This window comes from Dendropsophus ebraccatus, chromosome 5, assembly GCF_027789765.1.
Source record: "Dendropsophus ebraccatus isolate aDenEbr1 chromosome 5, aDenEbr1.pat, whole genome shotgun sequence".
In the NCBI taxonomy this organism is placed as follows: Eukaryota; Metazoa; Chordata; class Amphibia; order Anura; family Hylidae; genus Dendropsophus; species Dendropsophus ebraccatus.
In genome coordinates, this window is record NC_091458.1 from 62,672,060 (window position 1) to 62,698,246 (window position 26,187).

Sequence of the window (26,187 nt, forward strand, 5' to 3'; positions counted from 1 at the left end):
CTTAAACCAAGTAACAATTTTGAAAAACTGTGAGCTCTTAAACCAAGTTACTCTTAAACCAAGGTAACACTGTACTGTAAGTAGCTAGATAAGGAAATAATGAATATGTCTAACCTTACGCTTACAATGTATCCTTTTTATATAACTTACATATTCTATGTCTGTATTTCTGGTATATTATACACAAATAATGAACTAAATACCTTAAATTCCACATATACACTTGAAGTAGAACTACCATGTCATAGTGATATGTTCAAAGTTTTAATTGGTGCGGTCTGAGTACCGAACATTCCACTGATCAACAAAACAAAGGGGAGACACGCTCATCTAAGCATTGTGCCCCTTTTTGACTCTGCTCAGTTCTTTTCTTAATAAAAGTGGAGTAAGCAGTATTCAGACTCGTAGACTTTGAGCAGAGCACATTGAAAGGGGCAAAGTGCTTGTAACCCTACCATTAAGCAACCATGACCCCACTGATAAAAAAAAAAAACTCTGGCACATCACTATAACATGTCAGATGTTTTCTAAAATGACATTCATTTTTTACTCATTTTCTGCAAACACTTGGTTACAGGTATAACCGTTGAGAGGGACTTACCTGACATACACCACAGTGCCTGGCTCCACCCTCCTCTGCCAACCAATGGGCACCTGGACCATCGGGACCCCTCCATAGTTATCTCCTCCTCCACTTTCACTGCCGCCATTCATTTTGTTCTCTCTTCTCTCTTGTACCTACATCACAAACCAACTCCAGAGGATTACTGTGACAAGCAGGCAAATATAAAGCATTAAGACATTTGTTAATAAACAAGGTCATTTTCATGAACAGCCTGTAACAACTCTTTTATTGACTTCACTATTGAAATTGATAGTAGACCCTAGACGTAACTATCTAGTAGTGATCTGTCATAGATGTGCACTTTAAACACATGACTGCTGACTCGCTCATGTATATGGATTTACCCATTGTCAGCACATGTAAGTATTGTTCCCAAATCCTTAGCTGCCGAAAGACTTAAAGCGTAACTGTCATATTTTTTTTTATTGCAGAAATCAGTAGTATAAGCGATTTTAAGAAACTCTGTAATAGGTTTTATCAGCCAAAACAGCCTCCTTCTGTACTCAAGAAGCAATCTCCCAGCCTCCCTCCCTGACTTCTTATCTGTGCATTATCAGGCAAACACGTCTTCATTACAGAGAAGCCAGTGAAGACAGGTTCTGCTCTCTTCATTCTATCCTTATGGAGGGGGGAGGGGCCGAGGGAGAGGAGTGAGCAGGAAGAGGTGACATGAAGGTCAGCTGTTTCTAGACTCTCTGGGCACCTAAAACGCAGGATTCTGGGGTCAGAAAGGTCAGTGCTCACCTATGAACTTACTGAGAGAAGATTGCAGGGTGTTGTGCTTTGCAAGACTGCTCCGTGCTCAGTCACTCCTAATAGCCCCTCCCCTCTCTATAGCCACATAATGGACACAGAAATCCTGCTTCATCTGAAGTGAGGGGGGAGGCTGGAAGATTGCTTTTTCAGTACAAAAGGAATCTCTTTTGGTTTATAAAACCTATTACAAAGTTTCTTAAAATCGCTTGAACTGTTGATATTTAATGTTTTTTAAAAAATGACCGTAAAATGACAGTTACGCTTTAAGTGTCACTACAGATATGAAGGCATGCGCCTCTGTACAAGTCTACCTGCTCATTGCGGCACAGTATGGCCGTTAGGTCTGCATCCGATCCTCCCGGCCCAGCATGGCGCAGTTACTGTGTGTCAGGTTCCCGTGGTGGGAAGAGGCAGAGTTGGGTGTTCTTCACCTGCTCCCTTTCTCTTGCTTTGGAGCTGTGAAATGACTGCGCTGGAAATGCTAGGGTTCCATCTTTTCTGCAAAAACAAGAAAAAAAGGAAACATTAAGGTTTTTTTTTCCGGCAATGGTTTTTTATAACATGTATTCAGTGCACAGAAGCCATGTTTTAAAGTTGTATACTGTGTAATTCAGTCTGTGCCCACCAATACAGCTTCCCATCAATAAAAGAACGACTGTCCCGCATGATGCCAGCAGCTCTGCAAAACAAAGGTGTAATGCACTATTTTATTAACCCAATACTCACCTAATGCTGCTCAGCACGCTGCGTTTTCTTGCACGGCTACAGGGATTTAGAGCCAATCATACCTATGACTTCATATGCATTATAAAAGGCTATGCAGATGGCAGCCTCAGTGTCGTGATTCTCACATGGTTCTTGAAGCAGCCATACACAGGAGTGCAAGCGATAACCTCCCCCTGCCCTCACCCAGCTGATTACTGACAGCTCTCCATTACACCCCCCTGCAGAAATCCCCGGGCAGGAGCCTGTATTGTGGACTCAAGCAGAGAGCCCAAGGCGGTTTCCGCTGCCATATTGCTTTTGGCTGTAATAAGGGAGTAAGGTGCTTATGTCAGTGTGTAGTGTGACTGCACAGACAGGGCTGGGAGTGGATGGGGGGAAGAAAAAGATCATCCTCCACACTCTCTCGCCTCCAACCAGATGAAATAACCAGGACAAAGAGCCTGCCAGCCAGTAAATTGATATTTATTACCCTCAGGAAGAATAGTAGTCATTCCCACAAGACAGAAAAGGCATCTGGAGGAGGAGTCGGGAAGGAGGGGGTCAGCCTGATTAACCCGTTACCGCCCAGAGGAATTTATTACCTTTACCTCATACACTGGCACATTCTGGTGTGGATCATGGTTTACACTGGGATCAGCATGGCTTCTGCACACCAAGCTGTCGTCACCATGCACTTTCACTTTCACACTACAACTTGCCATGCAGCACACCTCCTGACCGGCGCTTAGTACATTCCCCTCATGGAAGGATTTAATTGTACTAAGAAAACGGAAAGGATCTACAGGGTTTTGTTTTTTGTTCTTAATCTTGCCTCTTTTTTCTCTTGGTGAAAACAGCTATGGGAATGTGAGACATGACAAAGGTTATAATGGCGGCAGGACATTTGCAATGTATCAGTTACAACAAATAAGCGCATCCTGCCAAGTCTCTGCGGCGGTGGAGGTGCCAGCAGGTGGCTTGGTGGGTTTGTGCCCAATAGTTGTAGATATATTTTTATAGCAGATTTTATGTGGGATCTTGTTTAGAAAAGTTGTACAGGCCGGAATGACTTACTGCAGTCTTTGCTGTATTTTTCTCTTATGGTATACTTTAGCATACAAACAATAATAATAACGAACCATGTGTATATACACCAAACAATTAGCAAACAATTCATGATTTTTTTATGGTCCAAAAGATGCAGCCAATAAGATACGAGCAAATTTCCTTGGCCATATGATCGTTGCCTGCATATACATGGAAAGATCATCACTTCAGTTGAAACTATTTAATGATTTTTGGCACAATAATCTTTCCGTGTAATAGGGCCCTTGCAGACAGGTTTTCCCAATTACAGCTGATCACTAAGAGCCCCAGGAGAGGGGGAAGCAGCTTATTGTCAAGAAACTTTTCCAACAAGTAGGAATTTTCTAGTGCACAGAACCCCTTTAAAGGGATACTCTTATGCTGCGATTACCTGGAGCGATAATTCGCCCAATTGTACGATTAACGATTTTGAAGTAACGATTTTTTTATATAACGATCAGTGTTTGGACGGAACGATATAAAATTGTTTATGTTAAATCGGTGAACGACTGTTTACACGGAACGATCTGCAAATTTTTTGAGAATGACGATTTAAAAACATGTTGTAAGATCAAAATGAACGATTTCTTGCTCGTTGTTTGATCGTTCGCTACGTTTACACATAGGATTATCGCTCGCATTCGTTCGTTATAGTGCAAATTCGAACGATAATCGTTCCGTGTAAACGCAGCATAAGTTAAACCTCTCATCCTCTATCCATAGGTGTTGATGCACAGCAAAGTCCAGCCACTGAGATACTCGAGAATGGGAACCTGAGTGTTATAATTAAAATGGCAGGTTGTACATGCATGTGGCTGCTTAACTCACTATAGCTGCCAAAGATAGCTAAGTGTTGTACTCGTTTCTCAAACAACTCAGACAATGGACGGAGCAATGGTGTGCACATGCAACTCACTTATCTATTCCAAAAATAAAACTTGGGTCCCCATTCTCAAGACTGCTGGGAATCCCAGCACTGGACCCACTGTTATCTGACACTTATCCCCTATCTCTGGGTAGGGAATAAGTGTTTTAACTTGGAATACCCCTAAGGGTACGTACACACTTACCGGATCCGCAGCAGATTTCATTTAATTAACTGCACACAGCATCAAATCTGCTGCGGATCTGCTGGGGATCCTGTAGGTGTGAACGCACCCTTTAAAAGGTGAGACACCTTAAGGAATCATTCTAAAGCACATGTAATTCTAGGAAGGTGACTACCATATCAGTGCTTAGGTCACTGTGTAAAGTGGCGTTCATCCTCTAAGGAACGCAGCCCACCCCTCACCAATGCAATGAGGTAAGCGTAGATTATACTGCTCTCTAGTCTGATGAGTCACTACGCAGCATCTCTTATTCACTCACACAGCACTGAGCAAAGAAATTATCTGCTTGATATGCAAGGACTGCAAAAATATGGCTGAAGGAAAGGAAAAGACAAATTTATGATTAACATGAATCTTTACTTTAAATAAGAACAGACAATTCCATAACAACCTGTAACTAATAAATGGTCGATTTACTGGAAGAAGGGGGTGCTGATAAAAGTGAACTATCCCCTTAAGAATTTAAGCATTGGAATATCTTATGTCACACGGTGCAATCTCTCAGCTTATAAAGAGGGATGTGAAGAGCTTAAGTTGCCAGTGTTTGACATTACACTTCCAGAAATAAACCCGTGCTGTGAAACGTGCAGTAAGGGAGGGACATGCTAAATGCATTATAGAAGAAATATATATTCCAATGGTGAAGGCATCACATAGTTATTAAAGCATACACTACAAGCCATGCAAAATAGACTTACAGACTTTTAACTCAAACAAGAATGCTTCCATTCACTGAAAACAAGCAGAGATCTTTAAAAGTTGAAGAATTGATAGTATTGCTGCATAACATTTACATTGTACACTGAAAGGGCTGCATATAGAAGGAACAACCCAATCCATTACTAACAAGGCTAGCGGTACCGCAGATGGAGGAGTTAGGTGTATGACATAGCGCCCCTTTAGCAGAGGTGACCGCAGTCATAGCTCTACCCACCGACCCCCTCGGTGAGCCTCATATGCAATCTATTGTAAATTATGTGAACCTCCCAACTGGATTAAAGTTGACATTTACTCTAATTTTAACCCTGTAAAGAGTTTTAATCAAATGAAAGTTAATGCTATTTGCTTTTGCCCAGTCCCAATGACCTGGACCCTGTGAAGGCTGCCAACCAAACTCACATGCTTCTTCAAAAGGTCATTAAAATGAATGTGAAAATGTTCTGATGTGTAAAAGCAATCCATAAGAAACCCTCACATCTCATTCAAATATCGCAGTTCGTTTAACCAAAATTATCATTTTCCATTAAAACCAGTTTGAAATTTTTTAACTTTACTTCTTTAAAGGGAATAGGTAATCTAAATGTTCTTTTACAGATTAGAGTCAGTTACTCAAACGTCTTTTATTCTAATCTGTTTCTATTTTCTGACTTAAATTTTTTTTTTAATTTCTCTTTTTGTACATTGTTATGGGGCCTGCATAACTCATGGACATAGATGACAATAGACAGACTCTGTCCCCTTGAGATGGATTTAAAACATCATTGAGCGTGCTTTGCGACCTTTGAAAGGGAAAGGTCATTCCACAGGAATCTGCAACAGTCTTCAATGCTGTACAGATCACTTTACAGCAGCCTTCTCTTATTAGTACAGACAGAACAGAAAGTCTCAGCTTAGTTTTAGCCCCAGTGGCGAGAAAAAACTGCAAGATATCAGGATTATTTTATATTATAGATAGAAAAATGGAAAATTTGAAAAAAAAAAAAGTTACCAAAAATTCTTAAAAAATATGTTTAACATAAAAAAATTACTTAAATAAGTCATTATATGATAAAACATTCCCTTTAAGGGTAGCTTTACACGTAATGGAATCACAGCGGACTTCACTTGAAATCCAATGCAATTCCCCTCTTGTCAGTTTCAATAGGATAACATACTCTCGCAGAGGAATTGTCATCCCGCTGCAAGCATGTAAGTGGCAGCCCCCTTAAAGGGATCCTGTCACCCCAGTTGCCAGGGCAGAGCCAGAATAACTGGAGCAGTCATTCTCTATGGACGTCAGACTCCTCTCTGGTAATTAGCATAACGTGCATGCAGGGCTTCCGACTGCAATTTCTCAACGGAGGGACAGAGTCCAGGAACGGGACTTCATGGAAGGGGTAAGTATATGGGGCTCTCCCCATCTTGCATACCAATGACTACCTGGTGAAACTCATTCTTTTGGCGTGAAGCTACAGGGACACTTCGAGGCCCTATTACACAAAACCATTATAGGCCTTACTTAGCTAATTAATGGCCGTTCAGGAACAGTACATGTTAAAAGGCCATGCATGACGTCTGATCGTGGTCTTTTAACATGTTGAAAAAACCCTGATCATGTCGGTCCAGAGCAGACTGCCGCTGATTTTAGAGGGCAGCCCGAATGATCTAAGGATCATTTGGGCAACCCCTTTCGCTGCTCTTGGCTCTTCCATGTTCATCTAATACCCCATGTACTTTGCTTATTTGTTGGGAGCGTCATGGCACCATCTCTTTAAGAAACTAGGGAATCGGATGCCCAAAGTTTTTTTTAAGATGCTCTAGTCTAAATAATCAGATTCAGACCCCTCTTCCACAGAAAAACTCAAAAATCTTTATAAACTGATGGATTGGTATAACCTGGACAGGCACTTGTGTATATGGACACCATGGTTATCATGTAAAACTACATTTCAGGACTGCTTGTTACACTTTTCACTCTGGCCAATAGAGTAGGATCTTGAATAGAGGACCCCTAAAGGTTATATGAAAATTGGATTTCTTATCTGAAAAAGCCATTCAAAAGGGTTGTCCCATGTAATCAAGTTATGCCTTATCCTCAGGACAGGGCGTATCTAACTAATCAAAGAGGGGTATGATCACTGAAGTTCCCTGCAATCTGGAGAACATGACCAAAAGTGTCCCCTAAGAAAAGGGTGGTGGTCACACATTTAAGCAGGGAGAGTCATGGCTCAGTCCCTGGCATATGTATTATTTGCAGGACAGATTAAATAAACAACGAGGGGGAGATTTATGAAAGAGTATAAATATACACCTGGTATAAACTGCCCCCAGCAACCAATCACAGCTCCTCGTTTATTCTATTCTAGAGCTGAAAGCTGAGCTGTGATTGGTTGCGGTGGGCAGTTAACACCAGGTGTATATTTATACCCTTTCATAAATCTCCCCCTAAATGCTTATAATCTTACACTTTCTATACATTTTGGGCAAATTGGAGTTAACCACATAATGTGAATATGAATGGTAATTCTGAAAATGTCTCTCTAGGACTTGCAGCAATTTCTCAAGCCATTGAACATCTGATGACGGATTGATGAATTATGACTTGTGAATGCAGCAAATTTCTAAGCTTAACCAGGATATCAGGCTGGGGTCACGCATAGTCAGTATTTTGAGCCAAATAGAAGAATGGGTTCAAAACACAGAAAAAGGTGTGAAATGTTTCCACTAGTCTGACAGGTGAATCCAGCCCATTTCCCCTATGTACATTTATTATTTCTTTCTGATAAGAATTGCCCCTTTGGTGGGACTGATCCCCTCACTGTATACTAGAACTGTTGTGTTTTCAACAGTAAATAAATCACCTACCGGTCTATAGATAATGCTTTTCTAGGAGCTATTGAAACAAAACGCATAAAAAGATTTTTACCAAAAAATAATAATTTTTTTTTTCTGCCAGGTTAATAACCAGAGTTACAACCTAGCAAAAATTAGTAAGTATGGTCACACATTTTTTATTTTTAGAGCAAATCATAGATATGACACAAAACAGCGTTTAATATCTGAGCACTCTAGTATCCTGAAACATCCCGCAAACCAATCACCTTGGAATCTGCATTTACAAGAGGTGGCCATAACTGCAGCGGCTTATCTCGCCAAGAACAAAGGGACTGAGCTTTGAAATTCTTTATACTTTATACTGATATAACCAAACCTTCAACCAGCGGTGGGTTCAGCCAACATCAATATAAAGCAGGTGTAGGGAACCCTGACAGCCCAGGCATGATGCCACATTGTCTCCTGCTCCCACTGCTCTCCCCCCTTAGGAGACAAATCTTCCATGCCTCTGTCTCACATTGTGTGTGTTTGCTAAGATCAGGCTGATGATGCAGACAGGGGGCAGGGCGTGATGTCCCAGGAGGCTTGGCTGGATCCCCCAATGCCCTGAGTGATTCACCATCTCTGACTGGCAAGAAGCAGGTGTTGCACTGATTTCTCTAATTGTGCAGAAGTGTGCAGTGAAATTAGGGCTGTGTTCACACATATTGGAGTGTCATTGCAGTACAGCAAACGTATTCACAAAAATGATGCAGTAACACAAGTAAATGATGCTAAACGGCAGAGAGGATCAGAGCCTTATTGTGGGGCTCAACTTCAAAGATTACAGATGCTTGATCATAATATATGCGTGGAAATTAAAAGAAAAAAAAAAATTCTAAAAGTTCTTTACTTTATTCCAATATCAGCATTACAGGTAGAGAATACAGTGTGCTGTGTGGTGTTACAGGTAGAGAATACAGTGCTGTGTGGTGTTACAGGTAGAGAATACAGCATGCTGTGTGGCGTTACAGGTAGAGAATACAGTGTGCTGTGTGGTGTTACAGGTAGAGAATACAGTGTGCTGTGTGGTGTTACAGGTAGAGAATACAGTGTGCTGTGTGGTGTTACAGGTAGAGAATACAGTGTGCTGTGTGGTGTTACAGGTAGAGAATACAGTGTGCTTTGTGGCGTTACAGGTAGAGAATACAGTGCTGTGTGGAGTTACAGGTAGAGAATACAGTGCTGTGTGGCGTTACAGGTAGAGAATACAGCATGCTGTGTGGCGTTACAGGTAGAGAATACAGCATGCTGTGTGGCGTTACAGGTAGAGAATACAGCATGCTGTGTGGCGTTACAGGTAGAGTATACAGCATGCTGTGTGGCGTTACAGGTAGAGTATACAGCATGCTGTGTGGCGTTACAGGTAGAGTATACAGCATGCTGTGTGGTGTTACAGGTAGAGTATACAGCATGCTGTGTGGCGTTAGAGGTAGCGAATACAGTGTGGTGTGGTGTTACAGGTAGAGAATACAGTGTGCTGTGTGGTGTGGTGTTACAGGTAGAGAATACAGTGTGCTGTGTGGTGTTACTGGTAGAGAATACAGTGTGCTGTGTGGTGTTACTGGTAGAGAATACAGTGTGCTGTGTGGTGTTACAGGTAGAGAATATAGCGTGCTGTGTGGTGTTACAGGTAGAGAATACAGTGTGCTGTGTGGTGTTACAGGTAGAGAATACAGCGTGCTGTGTGGTGTTACAGGTAGAGAATACAGCGTGCTATGTGGTGTTACAGGTAGAGAATACAGCATGCTGTGTGGGTGAGACCACAATGAAATTATAAATTACTGCAAATAATTCAGTAACACAATGAAACTGCAATGTGTGAACACAGCCTAGATCAGAGTATCTCAACCAGGGTGCCGCGGGATCCCAGTGGGAAATGTGCACTGTCTCTTTAAGCATCCCGAGAAGCTGCGGCCGCGCAGCTTCTCGGGATGCACAGATCGATTTGATGTTTGACTGTGCGGGCGGAACATTAAAGCGAGCAGAATGCAGGAGCAGGACCTGTCAGCGTCCTCCTCCTGCATTCCCTCCCATAGGCTGCCGGCACTTCATACCAGCAGCCTATGGGACGCCGGGACGTGACCTCTCTGGCAGGCGTGATGATGTGAGGTCCCGTCCCTGCGGCTCGCAAGATGGAGCCCGAAGAGGAGAGCTGCTGACTGCACAGCATGGATTAGGTGAGCAGGATGTTTGTTTTTTTAGGGGCACCTCTGGGGGTATTATTAGCTCATGGGTGCCACCTCTGGGGGCATTATTAGTTCATGGGGGCACCTCTGTGGGCATTATTAGCTCATGGGTGCCACCTCTGGGGGCATTATTAGCTCATGGGTGCCACCTCTGGGGGCATTATTAGCTCATGGGTGCCACCTATGGGGGCATTACTAGTTCATGGGGGCACAGCAGGGGATCCTACATACAGGGGGCATCCCACATTCCCACTCGCTTTACTGCACATAACACCAAACAGCACAGTTACTTTGGGAGCCTACAGGAGGGAGAAAGGAAAGGAAGTTGCTAGAAATGTGCGGAGCCTAAATTGTTTGTCTCGCCGGTTCTGAAGAGATGAAACGTATCTGGAAGAAATCATCATGGAGGACTGGACTGGATGGAGAGGAAAAGGGAAAGTGACGCCTGAGATCAAAGAAGACGCCACCTGTGAGTCACTGTATGACTGTTTTCCTATTTTGTAGAACGTTATTTAGTAGAGGTGCCCCGAGCTAATTTTTTTTTTCCAAGGGGTGCCCCCAGGTGGAAAAGGTTGGAAAGCACTGGCCTAGATGTTCTGCAACAGTTTTAGGCAGGGAATAGGCAGGGAGGAGGACTGTGATGAACAGCTGAGGGAAAGCATTGCATTCTGGAACCTGTAGTACTGTGTACAACTGATAAACCAGGAAGTGCAGAAACACAGAACAGAACAAAACCCCCCAAAACAAATGGATTTTTGGTAGTTTCAAAAATGGAATAGATAGGTAAGTAATGCTTTATGCTTCTGCAGAAGTTTCATTTTTTTAACCTGTACCTGGAGTTCCCCTTTAATGGCAGCTTTTTTTTTTTTTTTTTTTTTTTTTAATCCAAACAGTGCAGAGTTCTCTTACCCTGTAACCCCACCTCTTCACAAGCCACTGTGTAGGGAGAAAAAGAAAAGGATACTTAAGTGACTTCTGTGGGTAAAAAATGTATTGAGTAGATCCATGACGAAAAGCACCATTATGCAGCATTTTTCTGACTGAAAAAATCTGCTGTGCGCACATACCCTACAAATCTGCAGCTATGCTGTGTTCACACCTACAGAGGGTCTGCATCGGTGGTAAATGTGAGCAAACCAAGCAGAACAGCATGATGGCGTATAATGTGATGTACCAGCGCCATTGATTTCAATGGCCCAAACATGTTTCTGTATTAACTATGTTTGGTACATTTGTGATCTTACACATTTTTTTCTGCAGGACGTCAAAGTGCAATGTATCCAACTACACACTGGAGTCCTGCAAAAAAAAAAAAAAAACATTTGGAAATGCACAAACCATAGTTACTACTAGTCTATGTTCTATCCGCTGGAATAAGCTGATTCTGAATACTATACACCTACAAAACCTTTTGGTCTCCAAAAAAACTGCAAAAATACAACAACAAATTAAACTAAATAAGTATTCTTAATAATTATCCAATAATTTGGATCCGGAATACTGTTCTGTCAATGTATACTATTATCAGTGAGCATAACCTTAAAGCCTAGATGGCCCGAACAATATAGTAAACGAGCACCGATCTGCTAGAGGGTTAAATAAGGAGAACACACAGGAAGAATAAAAGTACAAAAAGTTTAAATGAAAAATAAAACAACTGTGAATGAGGCCTTAAAACAACTGTGAATGACCCCGGCCGCGGAGCTCTGATGCGGGCGCATCAGCGCGCCCGCATTAGAGCTTCCCATAGCCCACAGTGAAGCAAGCTGCTAAGTGCCTGGACATGGTTCAGACAGAGACAGGCGTGCGTAATGAAGTTGTCGCCTGTGATTGAATGGAGGACAAGGAAACTGTGCCCACAGTCCTGGGTATTGGCCCATAGACTATAAACTGGACCTAAACTGTCTGCAATTTACAATAATGGGCAAGGGGCCTTGGTGTGGCACCAGCGGCTGTATAACAGGTTATTTATTCCAGCTCTATGACATACATAGGTCCGTTCTATAGGACAAAGAAATCAAGCATCCCAGTAAAGGAAACAGGAGCCATTACAGCTTATTAGGGTACTATTACATGGAACGATAATCGACCTATTATCGTTCAGTGTAATAAAGACAACAATCAGACGATGATCGTTGTCATCGGCTGATCGTTGATATAGGTTCTGACCTATAATTGTCAGGCGCGGACCGCGCAACGATACGTGTAATAGCGGTGCGTGGCCGGCGACTGATATACATTACCTATCCAGGCTGCAGGGCCCCTCTTCCTCTCTACTCCTCCCCGGGTCCCGCGCTCCGCCACGGCCAGTGATTGGCTGAGCAGCCTGTCAGCTGAGACAGGCCGCTCTGAAGCTGGAGCGCACGGCCCCGGAGAGAAGCACAGAGGAAGAGGAGCCCTGCAGCCTGGGCAGGTAATGTATGCAGTTTAAACAAGGGCTGCAAAGACATTGGTAACAATGTCCCTGCAGCCCTTGTTAAACGATTATTGGGACGTGTAATAGGCCCAGTAAACGAGCACCGATCTAGCAGATCGGCGCTTGTTTACATTTATTATCTGGCCCCCATGGGCCTGTCTAATAGTACCCTTACACAAGGTGTGTGCTCATTTCCTTCACCAAACTCCTAAAATGTAAGCTGTGCGCCTATACTACTACACTGCTACAGTATTAAAAACCTCTACCTGTGGATATAGAGTTAACTACAATTGCAATTTATCCTAAGAACACTTCTAAGTGAAGTTGGCATGCATGTACTGAAATGAATGGCCGCCCACTGATATGGGCAATGTATGCTTAAAAATAAACAAGCAAAAAATGTCCATTTATATTTGAGTTTCCAAGGTTATAGTCGCTGCTCACAGTGGTTCTACTAAAAGTAGTTGTAAAGTAATATTTCACACTGGAAATTTACTCCAATCCTGATCTGAAAAAGGTTACACAGCTATATAATGGAGGTTCCGCAGCATGCACACTGTATTGTGTATTATGGAGGTAGTCTCCCCTACATACAGTGAGTAAGGGAGACTATGGCTGACATACTGTATGAAGCACCATGATGTAGTATGGAGCCATGTCCCACCATCAAGCCTCCTGCATATGGAGGAGAGTGCTGAATCCCCCAGATTGTGCTGATCACCGAGGGTCCTGGAGGCCAGAGACAGACTGATCAAACACTGATGGTCTCCGAGTACAGCTGATGAAGGTTCATGCCCTGGAAAAGCCCCAGAGTTTTTACAGCCACATAGTGAAATATGTTCTTTTTTTCCTAATCTGTTTCTATTTTCTGATTGTAAACTTTGCATTTTTTGGCATTATGGGGACAGCAGAAAATGACTAAATATTACAGGTGGTAAAGATGGTGACATGCATTAGGGCAGTCTGCCAAACCTGCCAATTTTGGCATGCCAGACCGTGTTTCCCCAAAAATAAGACGCCCTCCTAAAAAAACTCACCAAATCCCCTCGTGGACCTTCAAAACCAGCACCGCAGGCAGTCTGGTCTATGGCCCGCATGACCGACGCACGCCTAACCTGCCGCTGACCCTCCGCACACAGGATCCGCCCCTCTTGGTGAGTATGCGGGGAGGATGTCTTATTTCTCTACCCCTGCCCCCACCCCCGCCCGAAAATAAGACATAGTGCCTGTTTTGCAGGGGGGGAATTTAAAGGGGTTATCCAGCGCTACAAAAACATGGCCACTTTTCCCCCTACTGTTGTCTCCAGTTCAGGTGTGGTTTGCAATTAAGCTCCATTTACTTTAATGGAACCGAGTTTGAAAACCACACTCAAACTGGAGACAACAGTAGGGGGAAAGTAGCCATGTTTTTGTAGCGCTGGATAACCCCTTTAAGGCAGCGCCTTATTTGGGGGGAAACGTGGTATAATATGTAAGGGTGTGTTTACACAGATTTATTTGACAGATTTTTGAAGCAAAAGCCAGGAACAGACTAAACAGAGAACATGTATGTTAGACTGAGTTTTCTCCTCTTTTCAGAACCATTCCTGGCTTTGGCTTAAAAAAAATCTGTCAGAAAAATCTGTCTGTGTAAACACACCCTTATATTAGTATTTATATATCAGACAAAATTTGGACAAATAGCAACTGAGGGTGGATGAGTACCTTGAAGGGACACCACAGGTATGGTTCAATCAGACACTGGGTCTTGTCCCAGGAGGGCATAAAAGTATCCCCCCACTACTTCTGGGCAGTGTACCTTTTGCTGATGGATGGCTGACTACTAGACTATAAGAGGGGGGCATCACTGGACTGAGATGCAGGATGGCTATTATGACAGACTGCCCGCTATCTATGCTGTTCTGACCAGACTATGAATAGGTGTTACGAGCAGTGGATAAGTGAGGACAGACACACACAGCCAACAGGCTCTAGGCAGCCCTGACAGACCACCAAGTGTGAGGAACGTTTGATGTGCTGACACGCTGGAGCAGTTTGCACAGTTTTCTTGTCCTCCATTCAATCACAGGCGACAACTTCATTACGCACGCCTGTCTCTGTCTGAACCATGTCCAGGCACTTAGCAGAAGTGGTGGCGTTTGGTGGAATTATGTGCACTGCCATTGACCGACAGCTACTCTTATCTTCGTTCATAGAGCTTTAATGAATGAGAACCCTGGACTGCTACAAACTGGAACCATATTGTCTTTATTAAGATTCTACGGCCATCAGGTTTGAGTATAAAGACCTTAGGGTGTATGCATCAGTTCTGCTTTTGCTGTGAAGTGACACCCTGCACCAACTACTAGTGTGATGATCTGGGGAGCCATCACCTATGACAATTGGTCATCACTAGTGTTGACAGGGACACTAAAAGGGACACTAAAAGCCGCCATACTCCACCAATAACTGACGGACAAACAATTGTTCAGCCATCAGTTATGTTTCCCGCCCACCCTCCCGTATACACAGGAATGCTTGGCACGGCAGAGCTTTCCTGTATTCTCTATGGGAAGGGGTAAGCTGCAGCCAGAGAGCTTATCTCTCTGAACAAAAGGGGTCAGCCCTGATTTTCCATCATGGCCGACTCGGTATTGGGACAGCCCCAGACACCCTAAACTGGGGATCGAATCCACCACAAACGAAGACCTCAACTGTTTGAAGTCTAAGGTGTATTGGGACAGCTCAGCAGGCACACGTATGTTGCCTCTTACGGCAGAGAGCTTCTAATGCTCGCCCACAGTAAGTTTCCCAGGCATGTCTCCTCCTGGTTACCAGATTTATCACAAATCGAGTATTTATGGAGCCAACTGGGACACCAGCTTTGGCAACCTACAAGTGGGCAGGATCTACAGACCCAGTTGCAATATATGTGTACAAATGTGCTGCAGAATGCCATACAGAGCCTGTATACCTCCATGGCCAACCGTATCTTGTATCAGGGCTCGAAGTGGCTCAACAGGGTAAATGGGCCACAATTTTCCCCAATAAATGATGTAGCCTGTAATCACTGTAATAATGTAATCACTAAGGCTAGATTCACAATGCAGTTTTTTTTTATTATGTAAGTCAATGGAAAACAGAAACTGAAGTATAGCATACCACAGCATCCATTTAACCATCCTTTTTTCTCTTTTAAACATAAACATTAAATGAAAAGCAAAAACGCAGTGTGAACCCTGCCTTACACCTATCATCATTACATTCACACATAGACTCCACCACATGTGGAGAAATGATGATAAATATCAGATTGTGAGGGTCCGACAGCTGAGACCACCAACAATCACAAGAACAGGGGGCCCCTGTTATGCAATTAAATCGAGTGACTGTGTGCATGATTAACCACTGCTGCATCCACTTCCTATGGAATTCATGAACATAGACAAGATAGGCTGTATTCTGCTATCTTTTTTTGGCCCATTGAGGTGAATGGGGCGGCAGTCTATATGCCAGTGATGGTGAACCTTGGCTCTCCAGCTGTTGCAAAACTACCACCCCCATCATAACTAGGCAGACAAAGCCATGTCTTCGGTTGTCCAGGCATGATGGATATTGTAGTTTTGCAACAGCTGGAGTGCCAAGGTTCACCATCACTGGCATATGTTCAACCAAACTAGAAGTGACATGGGATTCCATTCTTGTGTTCCTGTGGATAAGTAAAGGTGTCTTTTGTGAAAAAATCCCTTTAATAACCATCCTATAGCAGTGATTTAGCTGTGGCAGTCCAATAGCTATTTTTATAAATCCCATTAAAGTGAAAAGACAAAGCATGTGGACAAGTACTACCACCTCTCCATTCATTCCCCTGCTACCTCCTCTGATGCCCCTATTCCACGAGTCGTTTGAAGGAGCAAACGAGCGCTATTAGCGCTCGTTTGCTCCTCGTTCCCCGCTCGCTGCCGCCGCTATTCAACGCTGCATCAGCGAGCGGGTGAGTGCGGGAGGGGCGGCGGGGAGCTGCTGGGGGGGCTGCCCGGGGGATCGCTAATCGTCCGGGCAGCCCATAGGATATAGCAGCGTCTGCTGCCGATGCTCCTATTCAACGGAGCGACGGCAGCAGATCGCTGCTATATCAGTCGCTTGTTTTTCAACATGTTGAAAAACAAGCGACTGCAACGATCAGCCGACATGAACGATGTCGGCTGATCGTTGCACTCTATTCCACGGGACGAATATCGTTCGTAGCGGTCGATATCGGCCGATTACGAACGATATTACTCCTCTAAACGACACGTGGAATAGGGCCTTAACACTGGCCATACACTATGGATGGCAGACAAATCTTCATTTCGTCGACGTTCTCTCCTGATCTCTCTACACAAGAAGATTGGGCACAGCTGACCATTCATGTTTCCTCTATGGCACAGGCCCCCTGACTGTTGCAAAACAATTCCCATTATGCCTGGACAACTAAAACCAAAGCTTTGGCTATGGAGGCATGATGGGATTTGTAGTTTTGAAACAACTGCATGTCTGACACCAGTGCTCCACGGAGAAATGAGGGGTTAGCGGAAGCCAGACGGCTTATCTCTCCCAGAACAAAAGGGTCAGGCATGCCCAATCTTTCTTCTCCCCCACATCATCTGTCAGGGTTGGGCAGAGTGAAGTTTGGGTTCAGCTGAATTGTATGTAAACTTTCCTGAATGCATTTTTACAATTCTGTATGTCATAAATGTCCAAGAGATGCAGGTCTTAGCTATAGAATCCCTATCAATATAGGAATGGAGTCCCCTTACCCAGCCCCCTCTAGACTGCTTGTGGCCACCAGGGTGAAACTGAAGCCCCAGAAACAGTGTAGCTACAGGATTTATGCAACTCCCATTATTCATTACAAAAACTGTGTAAAATGGCCAGAATCAAGCCAGAGGGGTCGGAGATATGTGCAGGTTTTCTTAATGTGTCTGAAAATTAATCGGCTGTGGATTTTCTGTGTGGTTACAATGTATGTGGATGACATATTATGAAATCAAAGCCAAAGGTGGCAAAACTTTCTACAAGGAGGGCAGGAATTTGTAGCAGATTTTTGCCACTGTCTTTTACAGGGAAGAAGAAATCGAATAGCAAACCCGGCTTTACATTTAGATGATAGTCTCACCTTACTGATCCTCCCGCTCCCCTGGCCCCCCACCAATCTCTGTACACCTATTACCCAGTGAGGACAAAGTGACACCTGACCAGTGCAGCAGTCACATAACCTAACATGTTATCACTGAAGTGTCACCCATTGATCATAAAGTGATAGCGTGGCCTACTGATCACATCAGGCTGCCTTCACACGCACAGATTTCTCTGACAGATTTTTAAAGCCAAAGCCAGGAACAGACCATAAAAGGAAAGATCAAGATTTCTCCTCGTCAGATCCATTCCTGGCTTTGGTTTAAAAAAAATCTGTGTAACCATTGTAACCCTTTAATGCAGTGATGATGTCCAACCTGCGACTCTCCAGCTGTCCCAACATCTGGAGAGCCACCGGTTGGGGGACAATGCTCAAAGCTGTCATGACAACTAGAATAAAACATTAATCCCTACAACTAGCAGTGCCGTCCATCACATTTTTAGTATTTTTGATAGAGAAAACTAAATATTTTCAGGAACCTCTAGCTGAAAGTAAAAATTCATCTATGTGAACAGGGATCAAAAAAGTAATTTACAGTGAAAGAGCGACAATACTGATCTAGGACCATGTATGAGACAGCGAAGCAGGGCGGCACCTCTAGAGACGGCAGGGCTGCTTTACAATATGGTCCCACTAAGTAAAGATGAACACAACCTCTTTTTTTTTTTTTAACACGGCCCGATATGATGTCAAGTAGACGTGACAGGGTGCTGTACCATTTTTAACACATACAGATTTTGACTTTTTGAATTTTTCAAAGATCTGGAACATATTCACTCCATGTGAAGATAACCTTAGGCTGGTTTCAAGCAATCCTGTTAGATGCGTTTTATTGCATGTGTATTACAGACGCAAGTCCTGGTCTGACCGCATTTCCGATGACCCAAAGAGTGCATAAGCGTGCATCATCAGAAGCGGTAAGGCTGTAACTTTCATCCTTGATAGGAACCAAAATACACATGTAACACGCTTGCATGAAACTAGACCTGGGTTATGTTCACATGCTGAAGATTTGTTGCAGATTTTGACTTGAAATGGGAAAATCTGCATCAATTCTGCAGAGTGTGTACCCATCCTAAGAGTATGATCACATGTGGCTGATACGTTGCAAATTTGTTGCTTGTTTTCCCACATGTGGAATTTGCAGCATGTGAACAGACACCAACCTAGGAAAGGACAGTATATCCATGTTGTGTATGAGGTGGACAGCAAAAGAAAACCACACAATATTTCTGCATGACAGCAGCTCTGCACTGACTATGGGCATGTTCACACCATGCGCATCTGCTGCAGATTTTCTGCATCCAATCTTAATTTTTTTTTATTTTCCTTTTGGTGTAGAAGCCCTTTCTGCAAGTGACCGGCAGCTAATCTGCATGGTGTGAACATACCGTACTACAGCCAGTGACCATCACATGACAGCCAGCTGCCGCTTCTGGTGCCCACCCCGTGCCAATGTAAGAATGCAAAAAAAGCTGCAGCGTCCCATACATGAAATGCATTAGTTGCATGCGGCACCTGCCACTTACCAGTCATCAATGTAACCAGGGAAGATAGGCAATAGAAAAGCATGATATGAATGATGTGGATGAATGGCGGTCCTGGGCAGAGCTGCAGCTGTCAGAGGACTGTGCCCTGGTATATATAGCAGCCCTCTGACCTAGACAGGACACTTGCCCTCCCTGCCCCCACACCTGGGGAGGTGACAGGCTCTTGTCATGGAGGTTACAGACAGGCACCAGCTGCTAGCTCTCACACAGTGCCATGCTGCACCCTCGGGCACTCACCTCCAGCAGATGAACTTGTGGGGTGACAGGCAGCAGCTGCCCCTTGGCTGGCAGGCCTCCGGCGCCGAGGGGGTTAATAAATGCCACAACAAAGAGCAATAAACCGTGTGGGCTCTAGTGCTTCCCTCTCATTCTTGTTATTGTTGTGTTGCTGGATGTTGTTGATGTCCTGGCAGGGCTGCCCCTCCTTGCTAGGCTTCTCCTGGCTGGCAGTGGGGGGTTGTGGTGTCACTGTGCTCCGGGTCTGTCTGCATAGAGGAGCCGTGCGGTGTCCGCAGAAGCCGTGTACCCCCCGGGGCTCGCTCCGCTCTCAGGCTAGGGGCAGCTAATGCAGCTGGCTGGCTCAGGCCTGTGCTTGCTACTAGATTTCCCAGCTCCCCCTGCCTCTCTCTTCTCAGTGGCTGTTTTCCTTCCCTGGGCTCCAGAGCCAGATTATGGAGTTTCCTGTTGCGCATGCGCCGAGAGGATCGGAGGGCAGCCCTGGGGATTCCGTGCCCACAATACCCAATCCGCACTACGGGAGCCGGGAGGAGCGCGCCGGCCGCCATTTTGGTTGTGGGCAAACAAATACGTAGCATTCCTTTTGTAACTCTTTTACCACCAGGACGGAGGGGGTTAAATTATTTATCGCGATTCACGTTATTTACTCGTTTTACGCTTAGAATAATATCAATAAAGATGAGTTCTGCATCGCTTAGTCAGACGTGTACAATAACAGCACAAAATGGCTGGTGACACGAACGGGTTCGTGACATAAACAAGTATCATAGAAGGGGAGTGACAGGCGGGAGAGAAGCGCTGCGGTCTGCCCCAGACTGACATGGCGGTTACCAGAGCGCGGTACCGTCCCGGATCCCGCATCAATCGCATCGAGAGATAAACTAAAAGGAAAAACTAGATAATAAAGAAGAAAAATCCCGGGTTATATCTTACTGTATATAACAGTGCAGAGAAGTGCACAGGCAATTCAGACTAACATAACATTATAAAAGACACACACATATATGTATAATTTTATATTTTATATTACTTTCCGGCCCCCTTGGTATGACCATCACCTGTCGTTCGAATCTAATGGTGCATTTACACAGAGAGATTTATCTGACAGATTTTTGAAGCCAAAGCCAGGAATGGATTTAAAAGAGGTGAAATCTCAGTCTTTCCTTTATGACCTGTTCTCTGTTTATAGTCTGTTCCTGGCTTTGGCTTCAAAAATCTGTCCGGGACCTGGGACCTATTTTTATCGTTGCTCGTTCGCAAATCGTTCGCATTAAATAAGATGTCGTTCGGTCATTCGCAGTAGTGACAAACGCAATAGCGACAACAAGACAACTGCAAGAACGATCATTCCATGTAACAATATGTAAATGAGTGAACGATTTCAGGTCTTTCGCAATAGCAGTCGTTTGGATAGTTTATCGTTAACGATTATGCGAATGATACTGGTACCGTGGAATAGGGCCCTTACTGGACATTGCTATGGAGGAAACTGGCATCACTGACAAAAGGTGACATAATGGCTGAGATAGGAGCAGAAGCCATGACATCATCCATTGCCAGTGACATCAGCTTTCATGGTATTGTGGCCATCCAGCTATGATAGAGTTATAACTTTACAAGTTGGGAAAGCCCCTTCACATGGACACCTCTGGGAGGTAAATGGATCTCTGGGGTTTCCACGTCACGAATGGCTGATGGACTGGCCACTCAGCCAGTCATTGACTGGGGCAGGATGCAGCTCTAGTCACTTATTGGCAGGTCAGCCAGCTCGGGCATTTTCACCCGAGTCGTGACGTCATCACAACTCGGGGGAAAATGACTTCCAGCAGGGGTCCTACGGCCACTCACCATGGGCACGGGGAGAGGTAACATCCTACTTGTAATCAATTTCCCCCCTCCCCCTGCAGGCTGCCAGCTTTAGGAAAATGCCAGACTTTTCCTTTAAAGGACAAGTCCAGCAGGCGGGTTAAAAATCTGCCGGCACAGTGCCGCGTCCCGCTCCTGGACCCCGCCGGTTGTCTTCTGAGCTCCCCTCCGGGTTTGTCATAACCCAGATGACGGATGTACCGCTCAGCAAGTCAGTGACTCCGGCTGCTAGAGGCAAATGAGCCAGTTTCACTTTACACCATATGTCATAAATCTCCGCCAGTACGTTTTAGAGACGAGCGAATTTGCCGAAGTTCGGGTTTTTATGAACCTGAACTATCGGCTTTTGATTCCCGCTGTCTGCAGCCTCCGTGAACAGGGTGGATACAGCCTGGGGACCGCCTGGAAAACTGGGATACAGCCTATGCCAATGTCTGTATCCCAGTTTTCCGGGCGGTCCGTAAGGCTGTATCCACCCTGTTCACGGAGGCTGCAGACAGCGGGAATCAGAAGCCGATACGAACCCGAACTTCGGGAAATTCGCTCATCTCTAGTATGTTTAGGGATGAGCGAATTTACAATACTAGCAAAGTAAAGTGCTTTGCCAGGCTCAGCCATTGGCTTGCCAGCCAGCTGCCTTTGGACTTTGTGACGCTCTGCTGCGGGTGCCTGGAAAAGCTGGATCCAGTTCTGGGTCCCAGGACTAGATCCAGCTTTTCTAGGCACCCGGGAGAAGAATAAAGTTCAAAGGCAGCCGCCTGATAAGTGCTTTGCTTCACTAGTTCTGTTGATTTGCTCACCCCAAGTTATCTTGATTCTTTAGGTCAGTACAATTACAATGATACCCAATTTGTGTTTTGTTTTTTCGTCATGTACTCGTATTAAAACATTTTCTTTTTAAAATTAATTATTTATTAAAAGTGCCCTGTTCTGATGCCTATTACTTTGTCTTATTTTTTCACCTAGGGTACAGTATGGGGGGGGGGTCTATTTTGCACCACAACCAGTACTTTTTATTGGTATGATTTTAACGCAGATGAGGTTTTTTGGTATTTTTCTGGGTGATGTGACTAAGTGATGTGACTTTCTATGTGAGGTGACCATAAAATGCAATTACGTCGTTCAATGTATGGGATCAATAACATATTTCGATAGTTCCAAAAATTCCACATTCAGAAATACTGTTAACTGTGTTGTTTGTTTTACATTTTTATTTAAACAATGTGAAATTTTTATTATTGAGGGGTTTTATATTTAAAAAAAAATAACTTCAGGAACTTCTATGAGCAACAGTTTGATTGTTCATAGAGATCAATGTAATACTATAGTATTACAGTTATCCACATATTGCTACAGGCTGGTTATTCTGGCCTCAGCAGTCACAGAGCCTCAGTGCAGGCCTAATGCTGCCATAACAGCGGATGGCCTCCCCATGATCTTGTCAGTTAGCTGATCCGTCCTTCTATACAACTAAGGACCCTCATTTAGATGCCGCTATCAGCTGGTACATGCAATGGCAGCCACTAGCCACTAACCCCTTAAATGTTGCACTGTATAGTGATTGCAGTATGTGTCAGTGACAGGAGCATTGCTGGCCACTGACTGAATGCACAGGGCTTTCCAGGGCATCCAGAGGTCTTCTACTCACCTCTGTGCTGTCCTCAGGAAGACTCTAATAGCAAGGCGCCAATCTCACTTATCAATGCTATGAAGTAGCATAGCATTGATCACTATAAGCAATCTGATGATTGCTTATAAATGTCCCCTAGGGGTCTTAAAGCGACTCTATACCCACAATCTGACCCCCCAAACCACTTGTACCTTCAGATAGCCGCTTTTAATCCAAGATCTGTCCTGGGGTCCGTTTGGCAGGGGATGCAGTTATTGTCATAAAAACAACTTTTAATCCAGCAGCGCTGTGTCTAACGGCCGCGGCTTACATTTGTATATGCATTAGGCTGGCACCACCTCTCTGTCCCCCCCCTCCCCGCCCTCCTCATCATTAGGAATGCTCCAGGCAGATTGCTTCCTATTCCCCACCTGTGTGCATAATGAACATGGGCTGGATTGTTAATACACCTGTGCAAAGCTCAAACAGCAGTAAATGTTCCTGGAGCATTCCTAATGATGAGGAGGGTGGGTAGGAAGGACAGAGAGGTTGTGCCAGCCTAATGCATATACAAATGTAATGGTGCGTTTACACGAAACGATAATTGGCCTGATCGTATGATTAACAATGTCGGAGTAACGTTTTTTTTTTCATAACGATCAGCGTTTAGACGGTACAATATATTGTACGGAAAAATCATTTTGCGATTGCGCGCCCGCAGCCCGACCCGCCCACCGCCCGGCCCCCCACTCGTAGCCCGGCCCCCCGCTCATCCGCAGCCCCCTGCGCCGGCTTGATCGCCACCCCCGCCGGTCTCATCGCCGCCGCCGCTCTCATCGCCACCCGCCACTCCGGTCGCCCCCCCGCCGCTCCGATCGCACTGATTGGCTGAAGAGGGGAGCCGGGAATTTCAAACGGCTCCTCTTCAGCCAATCAGTGCTGCCTTGCACTGATTGGCTGAAGAAGGGAGTCGGGAATTTCAAACGGCTCCTCTTCAGCCAATCAGTGCTGCCTTGCACTGATTGGCTGAAGAGGGGAGGCGGGAATTTCAAACAGCTCCTCTTCAGCCAATCAGTGCTGAAGCGGAGCACTAATTGGCTGAAGAGGAGCCGTTTGAAATTCCCAGCTCCCCTCTTCAGCCAATCAGTGCACTGAAGAGCGGAGTCTGGGATGTCTGAAAGCCTGCTGCGTGGAGCAGGTAACGTATGACCGTGGGCCGGCTGGGGCAATCGGAGCGGCGGCGATGGCGGGGGGGGGGGGCCGGCGACCGGAGCGGGGGGGGGGGCGACCGGAGCGGCGGCGATGAGAGCGGGGGGGGTGGTGATCGAGCCGGCGCAGGGGGCTGCGGATGAGCGGGGGGCCGGGCTGCGAGCGGGGGGGCGGGCGGCGGGGGGGGCTGCGGGCGGCCGGACTATCGCGCGACAACTGTTTACACGGAACGATCGGCGCATTTTTTGCGAACGACGATTTGTTGAAAGATCAAAACGAACGATGTCTCGTTCGTCGTTTGATCGTTCGCTGCATTTACACGTACGATTATCGTTCAAATTCGATCGTTATCGCGCAAATACACACGATAATCGTTACATGTAAACACACCATTAGCCCCGGCCGTTAGACACATCGCTGCCAGATTAAAAGTTGTTTTTATGACAATAACTGCATCCCCTACCGAACGGACCCCAGGACAGATCTTGGATTAAAAGCAGCTATCCGAAGGTACAAGTGGTTTGGGGGAGACAGATTGTGGGTACAGAGTCGCTTTAAAGGGTTTTTTTCATGCAAAAAGAAAAAAAAAACTTCAACATCAACTGGTGCCAAAAAAGTGCAGAGATTCACCAGAGATTTGTAATTTACTTCTGTTAAAAAGTCTGGTCTTTCACTACTTATCAGCTTCTGTATGTCCTGCAGGAAGTGGTACTCTTTCCAGTCTGCAGCACAGGAGAGGTTTTCTGGGTCAATGTTTTTATGGACAGAGGCGGCAGCATTGTGTCAGACTGGAAAGAATACACTACTGCAGCAGCTGATAAGTACTGGAAGACTTGAGATTTTTTTAATAGCAGTAAATTACAAATCTCTGGCACTTTCTGGCACCAGTTGATTTATAACTTGATTATATAAGTATATAGTTTTAAAAATTAACAAAGCCCCTCCTCAAATAAAAGTTGAAATCACCCCTCTTTCCCCATTTTTCAAATAAAAATATTACTAAGCTTGTTCTATTTTGCAGAGAAGAAAATGTAAGCCTGTCGATGTGCAAAGCTGGTAGAGACATACCCCAAAAGACTTGCAGCTGTAATTGCAGTGAAATGTGGTCCTACAAAGTATTGACTTGGGGGCTGAAAACAACAGCATACATACACACTTTCCAGATTTATTTTTTTTTTATTTGAAAACCCCATCATTTTCTTTACACATCACCATCACAATTACTTGCCACTTGGTGTTGGCCTATCACATAAACCCAAATAAAATACATTTAGGTTTGTCAGTGTAACGTGAAAAATATGTGGAAAAGTTTAAAGGATATGAAAACGTTTTCAAGGCACTGTATATACTGATCTAAATAATCCATTCAGTAGCTCTAAGGCAGTGATCCCCAGTGATCAACCCTCTGTTACAGAGTGCCATGGCTCGGTGTCCTGGGCGACAAATGCTGGTGTTGCACCAGCCGGTGGGCTCTGGTGTTTTGGGGGCAACTTATCACGGTGGCCAGGAGTGGTAATATCGATCCCCAGACACCGAACCTTGGTAGAACTGGTGTGAGGTGCAGGTGTAGGTGCATGGTGCAGCGTAATTGATGACAGAGTCCCGGCTTAAAGCGAATGTACCATGCGCCATATGCGGGAACCGCGCCACGGTTCAAGAAAAGGCGCAGGGAAGCCGATGCCGTTCTATCCATGTGAAACCCTTAAAGCGAATGCACTGATGGTACAGTCGCTCTAAACAGTGCTTCATACCTAGGTATGAAAAGGGTAAAGCTCACACCAATTTTTTATTCAGAACTGGGGGAAGGAGATTGAATAGATAATAACGTAATAATAGATAATAAAGTAATAATAGATTATAATGTAATAAGTACGTTAGGAATTGTGTCTCACCATGGGCAGCAACATATGAAAATGTATGTTGGAGCGGAATACCCCTTTAACCCCTAGGTGACCTTGGACGTACCTGTACGCCCTGGCTGCCTGTCACCAGACGACCTTAGGCGTACAGGTATGTCCTGGGTGTTTATCCTCATATGAAGCGTGCTGTAGAGCGCAGCGCACTTCATAGCAGGTGGGGGCCGGCTGCAGTCAGCAGCT

At 44.8% G+C, this 26,187-nt stretch overlaps 1 protein-coding gene across 2 annotated transcripts in view; it reads right to left on the bottom strand.

Annotated features, from left to right (window-relative positions):
• MBD6 (methyl-CpG binding domain protein 6) overlaps positions 1–19,819 on the bottom strand; it is a 43,855-nt gene extending 24,036 nt beyond the window's left edge. Inside the window, exons 1-3 of one of the 2 annotated variants that reach the window (XM_069970367.1) lie at positions 19,405–19,819; positions 1,693–1,879; positions 602–738 (exon numbers count right to left, since the gene is read on the bottom strand). In XM_069970367.1, coding sequence (XP_069826468.1) covers positions 602–714 — 113 coding nt within the window. In that variant the 5' untranslated portion in view covers positions 715–738; positions 1,693–1,879; positions 19,405–19,819. Of the gene's footprint in view, positions 1–601; positions 739–1,692; positions 1,880–19,146; positions 19,368–19,404 lie in introns of those variants that run through there. The other variant, XM_069970368.1, reaches the window with a different exon arrangement.
• Positions 19,820–26,187: the final 6,368 nt, after the last annotated feature.